Source organism: Prinia subflava, chromosome 3 (assembly GCF_021018805.1).
Source record: "Prinia subflava isolate CZ2003 ecotype Zambia chromosome 3, Cam_Psub_1.2, whole genome shotgun sequence".
Taxonomy (NCBI): domain Eukaryota; kingdom Metazoa; phylum Chordata; class Aves; order Passeriformes; family Cisticolidae; genus Prinia; species Prinia subflava.
Window position 1 is genome coordinate 98,742,997 of NC_086249.1, and position 13,949 is coordinate 98,756,945.

A 13,949-nucleotide genomic window follows, 5' to 3' on the forward strand; every position below is an offset into this window, starting at 1 on the left:
ATGAAGACTGACACAAAAGCATCCCCCCTCTCAAGCATACCAATGCTGTCTGCACGCCGAGGTGCTGCCGTCCGCCGCGGCAGTTTCCTGACGAGCTGCTTGAAACGCCTCTTCCGTGGGGAGCTGCTGCCCTGGGGCTGCTGCACGTCTTCATAGTCAGCAACAAATGAAATTACACCTGCAACAAACAGATACCAGGTGTTTTATTGCCCAGGCATTAGCTTCACAAAAACACACTGCCAGACATGTACAAGTGTTTCCTCAGTTCAAAACTAATAAAAAATGAAGTAAAACTTCCACTCCAGGTGTCAGCTATCCAATTATAACTTAAGATTTTAAAAAATATCTCGTGAGTGAGTACAAGGAAATTAACCATATTTTGTCCCCAAACTGCTCTTCTACGTGCCTGAAGAGATCCATAATAACCCCCTGGAAATGATCAGTAGTAGGAACTAAAATACAAGCAAGGACTTCATAAAAGTTGCGAAATCTGATGGTCACTAATTGTATCTTTTTCCCTTATGCACAGTCTTGATTGTTTCTGTTATTTCTTTTGAAATCACAGTGTCTCACTCCAGTGCTATAAGAGAATAACTTTTAAAATATTTCTGTGATACATTTTTGTATTGTATGTTAAATTTAAATTAAATCTTTCTGGAAGATAAAATACAGAGAGACAGCAAAACCTGAGTTTTAAATTGCCATTTAATAACATCAAATCAAGTATGTGCAGGCTGCCTTTAAATAATATTAATGTTATTCTGGATTATTTGATATACTGGCTTTAAATTAGCAGATTTAATTTCTTCCATTTTGTGCCACTGTCTAAGAATTTTAAATCTACACAAACTTTTGGAAATACTACATAGCATTCTACTTGCATCTAAATTATTATCCTTCAATGTTCAGAGACATTCTGGAGAGTTTCTAAGCCATAACAAATACATTTTGCAGGTTTAAATCTTGCTTCATACAAAATCTGAGGAGGTGAATTTTTTTATGCTATTATATAGTAAGAAATGCTCTTGTTGTAATTATTAGAATTTATGCGAAACATCTCCAAAAGGGAATCTGTTCATTGTGTCTTACCAAGGACTTGGGAAAACTATTATTCATGGAACTTTTAAAATTGGAAATGGGGAATTCTTATGAGAGTCCCAGAACAATTTGATTTGAAAATACCTATATTTAATGGTATCCTTTGTTTCTGCAGCTTCAAGTGGGGCAGAGGTGTGACATGACAAACACTGACAAACTACTCCTACTAAGAAGGTTTACATTAAATGATTGTAAGGAAGAATCTTTTTCTTTGAGAGACAGCAACCAAGATGCACAGGTATGAAGCACTGAAGTTAAAAACAAAAAAAATGTAAATAGGTTTAAATCCAGAAGAACAATATAATATAAAACTTCAAACTTAAAATTAGAATCCCAAATTTTCTTTCATTAAGAAAACTATTTAAATACAACTAAACTAAAATAATTGAAAACAAACCAAAAGAATTTCAAATGAAAAAGTTTTAAAAACTGCTAAAATTACTCCCAGTAAATAAGTCAGAATTTGGATCCAAATAGGCAAAGGGGTGACTGCAATTTTAGAAAATTACTGATTTTTTTTTTTAATCTTGAAGTTAAAGGTAGGTGTGCAGGAAGAATAAAAAAATAAAACCATTATTGAAAGGATAATGAAGACTGAAGAAAATGCTCAAGGTATATAAATCTTGATGTAAGAGTACACATGGAATGGCACTAATAGGTAATAAATCATAGGATAAATGACTAATTAATGACTAAAAATCATAGGATACTGACTAATTAATCTGATTTTATGTCTCAGTATATAGTCTTAGTATTATTTTGGTCTGTTGAATCACTATATTAGAGAAACAAAGTGTAAGAGAAAATTCACTAATTTTAAATACTAATCCTTGCCATCCATATGCTTGAAAGATGTCAACAATTAAAAGACAATGAGTAAAAGAATGCAAAATTATAGTTTTGAAGTTGATCAAAAAGTCTTGGCTAAATGGTGAAAATCAATAGATTCATAAATTCTACCAACTTCTTGCAGTAAAGAATATTTTGTTACATGTCATTTTAAAATTTTAGTAATTTTTCCTTATAGTTCTTTCTTCCACTGACCACGGAGGATTTTCTTTACCAAATTTCTGTATTTCAGAATCATGAATTATTTGCATGTGAGCATGGGAGAAAGAGGGACAAAACAGGAGTGATCACAGTTTTAAGTAATGAGATGGTAAAAAAAAGAGTGACTTTTGTTTTCTGCACAAAACATGGCCTCAAAAGCATCAAAATAATTTGCTGGAACACTTGAATAATTAATTTTTATTATCAGTAAATATTAGAATGCTTGAAAAGTTCCAAAAGAATCAATTAATAATCCTCAAAAAAATTTCAAGAGCTATGAGAGAGGAACTATGGTAAGTAAACAGTACTTGAATTTTTAAATCACTGTGCTGATAATCCTCCAGTTGCATGGCCAAAAAATCAGTGAAGAATTGCAGTATAATTGCTGACACTCCATTTTGCTCCTTTATGAAAACCAGATCTCAAACAAACAGAATTAATAACAATGAGGTTATGATCTTGATCGATAAAGGTGACTGAATTGATGTGGTGAATACAGATATCTGCAAGGCTCTCAATGAAATCTGTCAAAGTATTTCCAGGAAAAGTAATGAGTTTTACTACAGTTGGCATACATTTTATAACTCAGTTTATCTGCTTGATCTTAAAATATTAATAAATTGTCTTTCATAATTTTCACGGGCATCAAAGTATCTACTAGTGCTCAAAGCTATTTGAATTTTTATTAGGGGAAAATAAAAGAAAATCATTGCTGGCAAGAACTGCAAATAACAAAAGAAAAAAGTGTATTAATTTCATGTCAAATCTAAAATGCAGAATCCTTATCAGTGAGAACAGTACATAGTATGATCTGCATGACTTGAGTCTATAAATCAAGGCAGAACAGAAGTATTCCTAATTAGAATACTCTCCTGGTTTGGGAGTAAATGGTGCAACCCACTGACCCCTACTGGATCCTAAGCTAGCAGATTATACATAAATACATTAATTTATTCTAATTATGGGCTACAAAAATATTCCTGTCAAGAGGTGTTATGCAGGATGGGAAAAAGAGTTTTATACAATGAAGAGTAATCAAAAGTACTTTGTGCTCTATGAAGTCATAAATAATACATTGGAAATGTGCAGAAACACTGCACCAAAAATGACAGATTTCAAATAACAAATACAAAAAGCAATTTTACATTTTTCACGTGGTTTTGCTGAGCTTGGCTTCTATGATTTTAAAGAGCTTTGGCAGAGAAAGTTCTGGTCTTTAGGCTGTGAATGCAGAGTCATCTTACAGAACTTTTACTTACTGATGCATCTCACTTTTCATTATTGATGCTACAAAACAACTGATAAATTATAATTATTCATGCACAACAGTCCTCAATGTTTGGGATTTTGGTTTTGTTTTTTTTAATCCAGCTGCTCAGTTCTGACTTCTCTGTCACACATTACACATCAGTAACTTGCCAAAACGTCATGGCTGACAATTTTTAAAGCATACATTCAAGGGCAAAGCAGACTTCCCCTACATCCCACAGATAAAATTCCCACTGATGCAACTGGCCACAGAATTATGCCATCATCATCTGTTTTAGAAAACAAGACTCCTTAGCTGTCCTTTTGCATATATATAATACACTAAACTTGCATATATGATCCTAAACTTGTAAAAACAATAATAAAAGTATTTCTAGAATGATACTGAAAATTAATAATTAAAATTTACATAAATTGAGGAGATTTTTTTGCTGACATATCATTTCTTTAAAAGCTTTGTTGGTCCAACATCATTACATATTTTCTAGCTTTAGTAGTCTATGTTGAAACATTTTATACAACTACAGTCAACATATTAATAGCAAAGCCTTGCCTTCTATTGCTTCAGAGAAGATGCATCCTTTTAAAAGGGGGCAGGCTGTTTTATTTCTCAATAAAATTGTAATTACAACACCCCATATTAGACTGACTCATTGGCTATATACTACACACCCCCTGTATCCATGAATACAATTAGGAAAGCAAGAAATGCTCAATGCTTTTCTTTCTTTATAACTTAAATGGAATATTTGAAAGATACATAGTGTGCATGATTACTTTCTGCTACAGAGAGATGATAGAAGTCCACAATATCCCAATATTTTAACTGGAAAAAAAAAAGAACAGAAGGCTATACGGCCACAGAATTCATCACACTAATCTGAAAAGATATAGAAACATTTGGCTTGTAATTTAAATATACCAACATGAACTTAATAAGGTCTTGGGAGTAGGAGGAGGGGTTTTTATCTTTTCCTGTTTTTTTCTGGCCAATGAAATCTATGTATAATTGCTGCCACAGAAAAGTTCCAAAGAAGAAATAAGATAAATTAACCAGATGCATGTAATTTATGTAGCTATTTGGCCTAATTGTGTTCTTACAGTTTTTCTATTGACAAAAAAAAATTTCTGTAGGTTAGTACAAAACTTTATAAACTCGATTTTTCCTAGGAAAATCTCTATGATGAGACATGTAAATTCTAAGGAGTTTCTGTAAATCCTACTACCCATTGGTATACTAGGATTAAATGAGTTGCTCCCTACAACAATGAAAAAAAAAGACAATAAGCTTTAGACTCATACGAAGGATAAATGAGCAAGTGGCAAATCCTGCTGTCAGCTATCATACGTATATGGCTTTGTAGCATTTAATGAAGGGGGGAATTGTTTTATTTTTAATTCTCATTGCCTCTTCTTCATGTAACAATGAAATCACACTATGGAAGGGCAAGAGCTCCAGCTTGCAGCTCCAGCTGTACTGGGATGGATGGATGGATGGATGGATGGACGGAGGGATGGACGGAGGGATGGATGGATGGATGGATGGATGGATGGATGGATGGATGGATGGATGGATGGAGGGATGGATGGATGGATGGATGGATGGATGGATGGATGGAGGGATGGATGGGTGGATGGGTGGATGGATGGATGGAGGGATGGAGGGATGGAGGGAGGGATGGAGGGATGGAGGGATGGAGGGATGGAGGGTTGGATGGATGGATGGATGGATGGATGGAGGGATGGACAGAGGGATGGACGGATGGATGGATGGATGGATGGATGGATGGATGGATGGAGGGATGGATGGATGGATGGATGGATGGATGGATGGATGGATGGATGGATGGATGGATGGATGGAGGGATGGATGGAGGGATGGATGGAGGGATGGATGGAGGGATGGATGGAGGGATGGATGGAGGGATGGAGGGAGGGATGGATGGATGGATGGATGAATGGAGGGATGGACGGAGGGGTGGATGGAGGGATGGAGGATGGATGGACGGAGGGATGGACGGAGGGATGGACGGAGGGATGGAGGGATGGAGGGATGGAGGGATGGAGGGATGGATGGATGGATGGATGGATGGGTGGATGGATGGAAGGTGTGTGCCAGGGATCATCTTGCTGGGCCGTACCAGCAGCTCCTCCCGTGCACTCTGGTGATCCAGTAGTGCCATTCACAATAATCAAGGAACCAGAAGAGCCTTCAAGCTTTTTCTTGGCTTCCAGTGAATCAGACTCAATTTGTCAGGGTGATGCAGGTGAAGAGGAAGTGCTCAAAACAAACAGGCAGGTGCTGAAAATTCAGCACAGGCTACAAGAAACTACAAAGATAATCTTTCTCCCTCATGGGTGTACATGATTCCATTGAAAATACAGTGATCAGCAGATCAATTTGCAGAAGTCCAGCAAAGACAGACTTTTTTTTTCTTAATGACAGTGTTGAATAAATAATAATGATAAACCAACAAGTTCAATCAACTCATTTACAGGCCAGAAGGTATTAGCATGATCTTCACCACCTCACTACATCTGTCCTACAGCTGCACCTGACAGGCCTGGAACATGCTGCCTTTTTTCCTCAATTTAAGTTTCTAAGCAGCATGGAAAAGCACTGCCTACTGGACAGAGATTTAGTTAAAAATTAATGAAAGACAAGACATAAAGTTAGAAAGCTCCTTTCCAAATGCTAGGGAGTTGTATGAATAAAAGGGTACTGACTATGAAAGGTGTGTGGGTTTTTTGCACAAGACATATTCAAGCATTATGAGTTTTGCTGTATTCTGGAAAAATTCTGGTCTATTCTGTGGAAAGCAGAAATAAAAATTTGATAAAATATAATGCAATCTGTAGAAGATGCTTTATCAAACCTAAAGAAAATTGCTCAATTACTCAGAAAACAGACTGCTGAAGAATTTTATGTAGTGACAGAAGCTTTTTTGATGTGTTTATTTGCTATTATTTCTGTGTTAAAGCTGTCATACACCTACAAACTAGCTGAAGCATGTAATATTAGCCGTCTATTGGAGTGCTTCCAAATGGGCTTTAGAAAATAACTGGGCCCATTTTTAGCTTAGCAACCATAAAACAGCAAGACAGAAAGCAAAAGCAGCATAATTTTGCAGCTATATCATTTTGGAAATAAAAGGACTTTGAAAGTAAATGAAAAATGCAAACCATTTGCTCAGTACAACAACTTACAAGGTAAAAGTTCTTTTACTAGAATTCATTTGAATATGACAAAAACAGTATTAGAACACCAAGGCTACAAAGTTTTACACTTGCAAGTTAGGAAGTTCTAGACTTCAAATTATTCATCAGCACTATGACAGAATCTTCAGCTAGGTATCAAAATAGTTCTTCTTCTTTTCCTTGCAGGATAAAATTTACTCCCTCTGCAGACAGCTTTGGAGCACTGTTTTTTATTTTTAGTCATTTGAACTGTTCAGCCCATGAATTATTTGATTCCTTCTAAACAAATTCAGCAGTTTTTTCTTTTTTTCTTTTTTTTTTCCTTAGGGGGGAGTGCAAATGTTCAAATTATACTTTCCTTGTAGTATCTTGAACACAGAAAGGATTAAGGTTCCTGAGTATTGCCTAATTCCCACTTGAATCACCTACATCTTACCGGTGATCCTCAAGATTCAGGCTGGCTGTTGAAAGATCCTGACAGTCAAAAATGCATATATATATATATATATATTTTATATATATGTATATACAAACACACATATATATATAATATATTTTTATATATGTGCATTTTATTATATTATATATTTTTTTAATATATATATATTTTTTTTTATCTTTGACATTGAAGTTTCTCAGGACCTGGATATTCTGCTCTGGAGAACAAATATGACTTCCCAGCCTTTCACAGTCTGAAGCAGACAGACTTTCATTCTCCTTGAAGCCCCAAAGAAAGCACTTCCTAACACGTTACCTTAGACAGAACACGTGGTAGTTAGGTTTACATCAAACCTAACATCAGACACCAAAATCAGGTGCTGCTTTTCAGACCTGTGAGAGTGGCCTCTCTTCCCTGCACCTTTCTCCCTGCTGCAGCAACAGAGTGATTGGAGACTGTGCACGTATTTCTGTGAGAGACAAACCTGTCTGTGTTCCAGGGGAAGGATGAACACGATTCCCTGAAGTAGTGATTAAAGCAAGCCCTGAGCCAGGGGGTGGATTGTAGATAACTGGGCCCTGTCCTTTTCCAAAGATAACTTTAGCCTTCTATCAAGTTATTTTAAAGTGTAAAATAAATGAACTTTTCTGAGAAAAAGGGCAGATGTGGCTTCCCAGCATTTGAACCAGTAACTTTTTTTTAGGTTAGAGAAACTGACTGTTCTCTCTTTTTGCACTCAGTGAACATAAAACACTTCAAAACATAATGGAAACCATTGTGATAGAAGTCAAGGGAATGAGAGAACATTGGAGATGTAGATCTGAACATGCCATCTGTGTCCCTTTGAAGGCATGGCTTTTATCACCTGGTATTAATTTGCTGTATGATAGATCCCTTGGAGCCTCTTCTACTGAAACTTTCATTATATATAAAAGAACTTGGGATTTTCTAAGGCAGAAGAAGAGACTATTGCTAAATCTTTAATGCTTAAAAAAAAGACATGTTAAAATAAACTACATCCTCAATATTTCCTGGTGCACATTTTTGATGGTTACAATTTCATTGAAAGCTGATTCCTATTCATAGAGTGTGGTTTTTTTTTTCCAGGGCTACAGATCAGGGCACTGAAGTCTTCCAATGGCACCAGGCCAAGCCTTGTTACAAGTATTAATTTCTTTGCACAAATCACTTGTGAATTGAGATGGCATTATTAGTTACATTTTACATATCAGGTACTAAAAACAAAGTGGCCAAAGGAGCAAAGTAGTTTGACATCCTCAGGGACAAGACTTAATCGGTTTTTAATGCTGAGAAAACAGCTGTCATTAATCTCAATTGTCCAAGAATGCAGCAGAATCAAGTGTTTGGAGTTAGGAACACACAAAGTTAAAACTACACACACTAAGCATTTTGTATTAAGGGATTTATCCATTTTCTATATCAGGAAACCTTTTGTTTAAGAAGTTAAAATCTTTTCCTGAGTGCTATTAAATTCCTTTAGATTGGTCTCTTCTGTTTCCATAATTCCCTCCCAACACCTTTGTACTTTGCTGAGAGTTTCTACCATGCTTACCCTACAGGGAAGACAAAGACTCAAAGTACAATTTAATTCTCAAAATCATGCTTCTCACATTATGAGGTAAACAAGGAGCAACATGGATTTTACAACCATTACCAAAGATTTAAAAATTATGAAATCTGAATTGTTATTAAAAAAGAAAATGAAGACAAAACATTAATTATGGAATGCTGACATTGGTTAAAACAATCAAGAGTTTTGCTATTGTATCATAAGAATACCATTATAAACATGGATGGATGCAAATTATGTACAATTAATTTTAGATCTCCCTAGCCTCTACATATGTCAAAGAAAGAACCCAGTTCACTGCATTCTATTTATGTACTCTTGCCTTGTGGTCAACAAATTGAACATTAATTAGGGCAAAAATCAAATTCTGGTCTCTGTCATTACACCTTTGGTTCTAGTAGTGCTAACATAACTAAAGGAATTCAACAAGTTTTGGAAAATTAAATTTTGATCCACAAACTTGGTGATAATTCAAAAATCACTACTTCCTATTTAGTCAATTTTCATGCGACCAATTAAATGCATAGAGTTGTTCATATGCTGGCATTTTTGAAGAACCTGACCACATATTTAGCAGTAAGATACCTTTAAAAATAAAAATATGAGCCAGCTTAAAAACCTGAATCACCAGTAGTGATAACCTTACTTCCAGAAGAAAGGTTATGCAGACAAATGCAAGCGTTAGGTATGAACAGATTTAACATGCTAAATTTTAGGGATATTTTGTATTTTTTAGTTCTAAATGGTACCTTGAAAGACTCCTCGTCTGCAGGGAGATATAGTCAAAGTGTAAGCAGCAGTGTCCTCTGGGTTGACATCCAGATCAGGGGCACCACTCAGCATTGAGAGATTGGAATACACCTGGGGAAGACAAATCACAAAGAGGAAAACTCATCAAAAGCAATTAATTGTTGCAAGAACACCATCAAGACATTATCCATTCTACCTGCTTTAGAGAGTAGAAAATACGGTATCAGTAAGTCCTAAATTTTATGCAAATGAAAGAACACACACTGTAAGAGAAGTGCTGGTACGTGCAGCTCATATCAAGCACAAAAAGCCAGGAAAGGGCATCAGTGGAAGAGGTGTTCAGGTCTGAGGCATCCCCAGGCAGAGCTGGCCTGTCAAGCATCCAAGTGGATCCCCACATTCTACAAAGATTTCTTGTGCAATATTAACAGCATTAGATGCACATTCATTTTATTAAGTAAATATATTTACTTAATATTTTCTGTAGAAAAGAAGCCAATTCTTAAATCATCTTTTCTTCTGATACAGACAATCATTGCCTATAAGGCATTCCTTCTCTGTGGTATTTATATTACTGTAATTCCATTTTCAGGTGCTTGTTCTTCTAAATCCGGAATTTCTATTCTGAGTAACAGAGGAAGAAAACCTGTAAAGCCACAGGCTTCCTCTTCCCCAATAAATCTCTATTTCAAACTAAACATTAAAAGTCCAGCAACAAGAAAGAATAGGAAGAAAACTACTTTGGCAAGAGGAAAAAAAAGGTTAAAAAGAGATGGATGAAAAGTCTTGTTGAATTGGCACTTGGAGAAAAAAAAAATGGAAAAAAAAATCTTTAAGTAGGAAAGGTGGGGCTGTTACACACTGAAGATGTGGAAGATTCATTTATTAAAATATAAACAATAAATTAGCCACCCTCCTACCTTTATGGACTATTCAATTTCAGTTTACAATGAATGTACACAAAAGTAAAGGATAAGTATCTAAAAACACAGCTAGGATAACAGAAATGACAGCAAATTACTAGGGATAGAAATAAGATTAGTTAAAATGAGATTTCTATTTAAGGAAAAAGTAACACAGAGACAGAAGCAAAAGTAGGATAAATGTGATTCATTTAAACTGGGTAAAAAGCAGAAGGGTAGGGTAATACAATTTCTATCAAAGACTGGTCATTCCAGACAAGTTTCTACGAAAAGATGTCAAAGTAAAAGGAACAGTACTGGCATGGTTGACTATAATCATGAAATGCCAATGGATTACTGATGAGTAAATATGGACTGGAAGAGTGATTTTCAGTCATTCAAGAGAAAATTTGGACACTTTTTCAGAGTAGTGAACTCTGAAATAGAGTAATAGAGTAATAGAAGTGAAATCATTTTAAAATGAATTTTTCAATCCTAAGGAAGTGACTCTGTTACAAAATAGGAAACGGTTGATTATAAGCAATGAAATGATGTCAGTACGCACACAGCCACTGTTTCAATGTTTGAATCCAGATCCTGTATCAAGAGACATGAAGGAATTCTCCCTTCCCTGTCCTGCATCAGATTAAAACTTTTGAGATCAGATGCTCACTAAAACTTGTATATATCTGATGCTGACCTCAGACTGCTGCCACCTTTCCAGCTGCATCATTAAACTCATACTCCTCATGTTGCTCTCTATTCCAGAGCTAGAACACAAATACCATTAAGGAATGACCCCATTCATTCACCAACCCTGTTTGTCTCTGTTATTTAAGTTATTCACAGCTTAGCCAATCCCCAAGCAGTGGTCACAACAATGCAGTCTCCTGCTCCCAGGCTCCTGAGAAGGTTTATGGCTGTGGCAGACATCACTCACCAGGCACCTCTCGTGTTCCTTAAATAGAACTTTGTCCTGCTCCAATGGCCATGTGATTTATCAGCTCTGTTACTAAGACTAATTAAATGATCAACCTCAGATGACAAGTGGATACTAAAAGTGCATGTCCATGCTTGCCCATGCACACAGGCAATTTATCCTCATATCAGAATTCCTACCAAGAACCATTCTCGTTTGTCCACAGATATTTGGGATTCTAATATGGCATAATGGTGTATAACATGTCTCTGCTAAACTGCAGGTCTATCACAAAATAACAAGACATCCAGGAATACTCAAAAAGTGAAAAAGCCAGAGAATTTAAAAGTACACATAGAAGAAAGCCCAAAATTTGCAGATTTTTATAACAGTAAGTAGTTGGAAAGATGTTGTAAATTTAGAGGAAAGCTTTGAGTGAAGCAACAAAAGAATTTATACACAGTAAGCTTTAAGTTAACTTTCTTCTCAATATCAGAGAGAGAGCTATTTTTTATTAGAATGCATTTTTATGAGGATTATATGTAATAACAGGACACAAATTTAGTCACAAAAGTAGCACTGAATAACCTTATACCCTATCATAATCTACAACACTGAGTTCCTGAAGGTACTTTAATATGCCTAACAAAATCTTCTATGGATCACTATTGTTGAGCAAATACATTTGAAGGAAGAAAATAGGGCATAGGTGCTTTTATCATCCACAACAACAAAAAATATTGATTTACAAGCTGTTCAAAATGAGTCAAGATATGGAATTACTTCTTCCAGATAGTGAGAGAAGCAGCCTGGGAGAAGCAGCTTCTGTCCTGATGTGCAACAAGAGAATGATGAACAATTACAGGCAGATTAATGAGAATCCACACCAAGGGTGGGGTTGCAGAGATATGAACTTACACAGTATTTATACTGAGAGAAACAGGCAGAGCTGCAAATACACACTGAGGAACACACAAAATTTATCAGCCATAAATAATTGCAGTTTCTTAAAATGTGTTGCATCACTTCACCACCACCGAGGAAACCAGAATTGCAAAATAACACTATGGAGCCAAAATGTAAATTATTATTAAAGTTATCGTTGTGACCCTGCAGAACATTTGCTTAAATCAATCTATACCCAAGGATTTTTTAAATTATAGTATTCTCCACTGTCTGATATATCAAGTCATTATTTACACAGAGTCAGAAAGTATAAATGGAGTGTATAAAATGCTGCAATTTAAAACTAACTTATCAGTCACTGGTTTGAAATCTCATTCTGCAGAACTGTAATATGGCTATTTAACAAGAACAGAAACGGAAAACCAAACTTCAAAATTACAGTAACTTTTCCAAAGTTGAATAACCAAAAAAGCATAAGTCAAAAACTTCAAGGCAAAGTGGTGAATGGATGTAAGAGTATGATCAAATATACTTGAACTCCATTGTCTCTTAGTATAACAAAGGTAGTAATAGGTTCAAGGTTTCCATTTGAAATTTATTTCTCAGGTCTGTTTAACAATATTGAGAGGCTCTGCTTAGCAAAAATTAATGCTCTTTGACCCTAGGCCAGAACTGGATCTGTGGGAGTCACTGATCAATCTGAGATCTAGATTCTACAAAATTCTCAGGAATGGCAGTTTTTCCAAAAACTCCCCCATTATTGTCCTTCATCCACCTTTCAGTGCAAACTTTCCAGATTCCTGAGTCACTAGGAACACATTTAATTCTTGCAATCACTCTCATTTTGCCACCAGCATGTTACCACACTGAAGTAAAACATCTTTGCATTGCACTGAGGATATTCCCCAAATTCCTGCCTGTTCAGCAGCAATCTGGAGTTCTGCACAATGAAGGACGCTACATAATCCAGATTTGTTCCTAAACCAGGCCACCTGTCAAGACCACTAACACATTTCAAGAAACAAATCTGACCTAAGACCTTCCTATGCCCTTAACTGATCTAGAAATTTGAGTAGTCATCAAAAAAACACCTGGCAACAACTGCAGTTATTCTTAAATTCTGTAGGCCTTTGAACCATTCATTATTGCTACGAAGATTGCTTTTTCTTTAGTGAAAAGAACCCCTGTTATAGAAGTTCTGGTAGATACAGTGGAAGCCAAAGGAATTGAAATTGGGTTAAAGAATATAAACTTGACCTTGAGCAATCAGGTTACTGCACTTACACAGAATTTATTCTCAGAAAATCTCAAGATTCATTATCAAACAAGAGTTAAGCTGAACAAGGAAGCCCCTCATTAAAGATTTATGGTACATAATTTTATTACTTTGAGGTATTTGTTACAAATACCCAGCCTTCATGTCATTGTCTTGGTGACATTGTAAAAACTCAAAATGGATACATAGAGAATAGAGGTAAACATAATGGAAAACAGGGGATTTCATTTTTTTTCATTATGTATTTATTCTACAATTTTATACAATACTAACAGTTTGTATAACCTAATGCCTGAAAGGTAATTTAACTGGATCTTGAGAGTCCCCCAGAGAGTTTACTTTAATGACATCTATTTTGAACAGCAATGAGAAAAACAGTTGCACAGTTTTAGATTTTTATTGCAAAACCATGCCTTGAAAGAATTAGGCACCTTTATAGCTAAAGTTTCTATCAAAGGTATCATTAGAAGGAGCCATCAACACATCAGACAATTATTTATATCTAGTAGACAAAGATTTTTATAAATAAACATGAAAATTGCATTAAAAGT

The 13,949-nt window shown here is 35.5% G+C and overlaps 2 protein-coding genes across 3 annotated transcripts in view; one reads left to right on the forward strand and one right to left on the reverse strand.

The window, feature by feature from the left end:
• The window catches only part of PRRG1 (proline rich and Gla domain 1), a 531,308-nt gene that overhangs the window by 317,084 nt on the left and 200,275 nt on the right, over window positions 1-13,949 (forward strand). The window lies entirely within an intron of this gene.
• CFAP47 (cilia and flagella associated protein 47) overlaps window positions 1-13,949 on the reverse strand; it is a 270,139-nt gene that overhangs the window by 126,036 nt on the left and 130,154 nt on the right. For both annotated transcript variants that reach the window (XM_063393003.1, XM_063393002.1), the window contains exons 49-50: window positions 9,395-9,506; window positions 41-178 (exon numbers count right to left, since the gene is read on the reverse strand). In XM_063393003.1, the coding sequence (XP_063249073.1) occupies window positions 41-178; window positions 9,395-9,506 (250 nt within the window). The remainder of the gene's footprint in view (window positions 1-40; window positions 179-9,394; window positions 9,507-13,949) is intronic.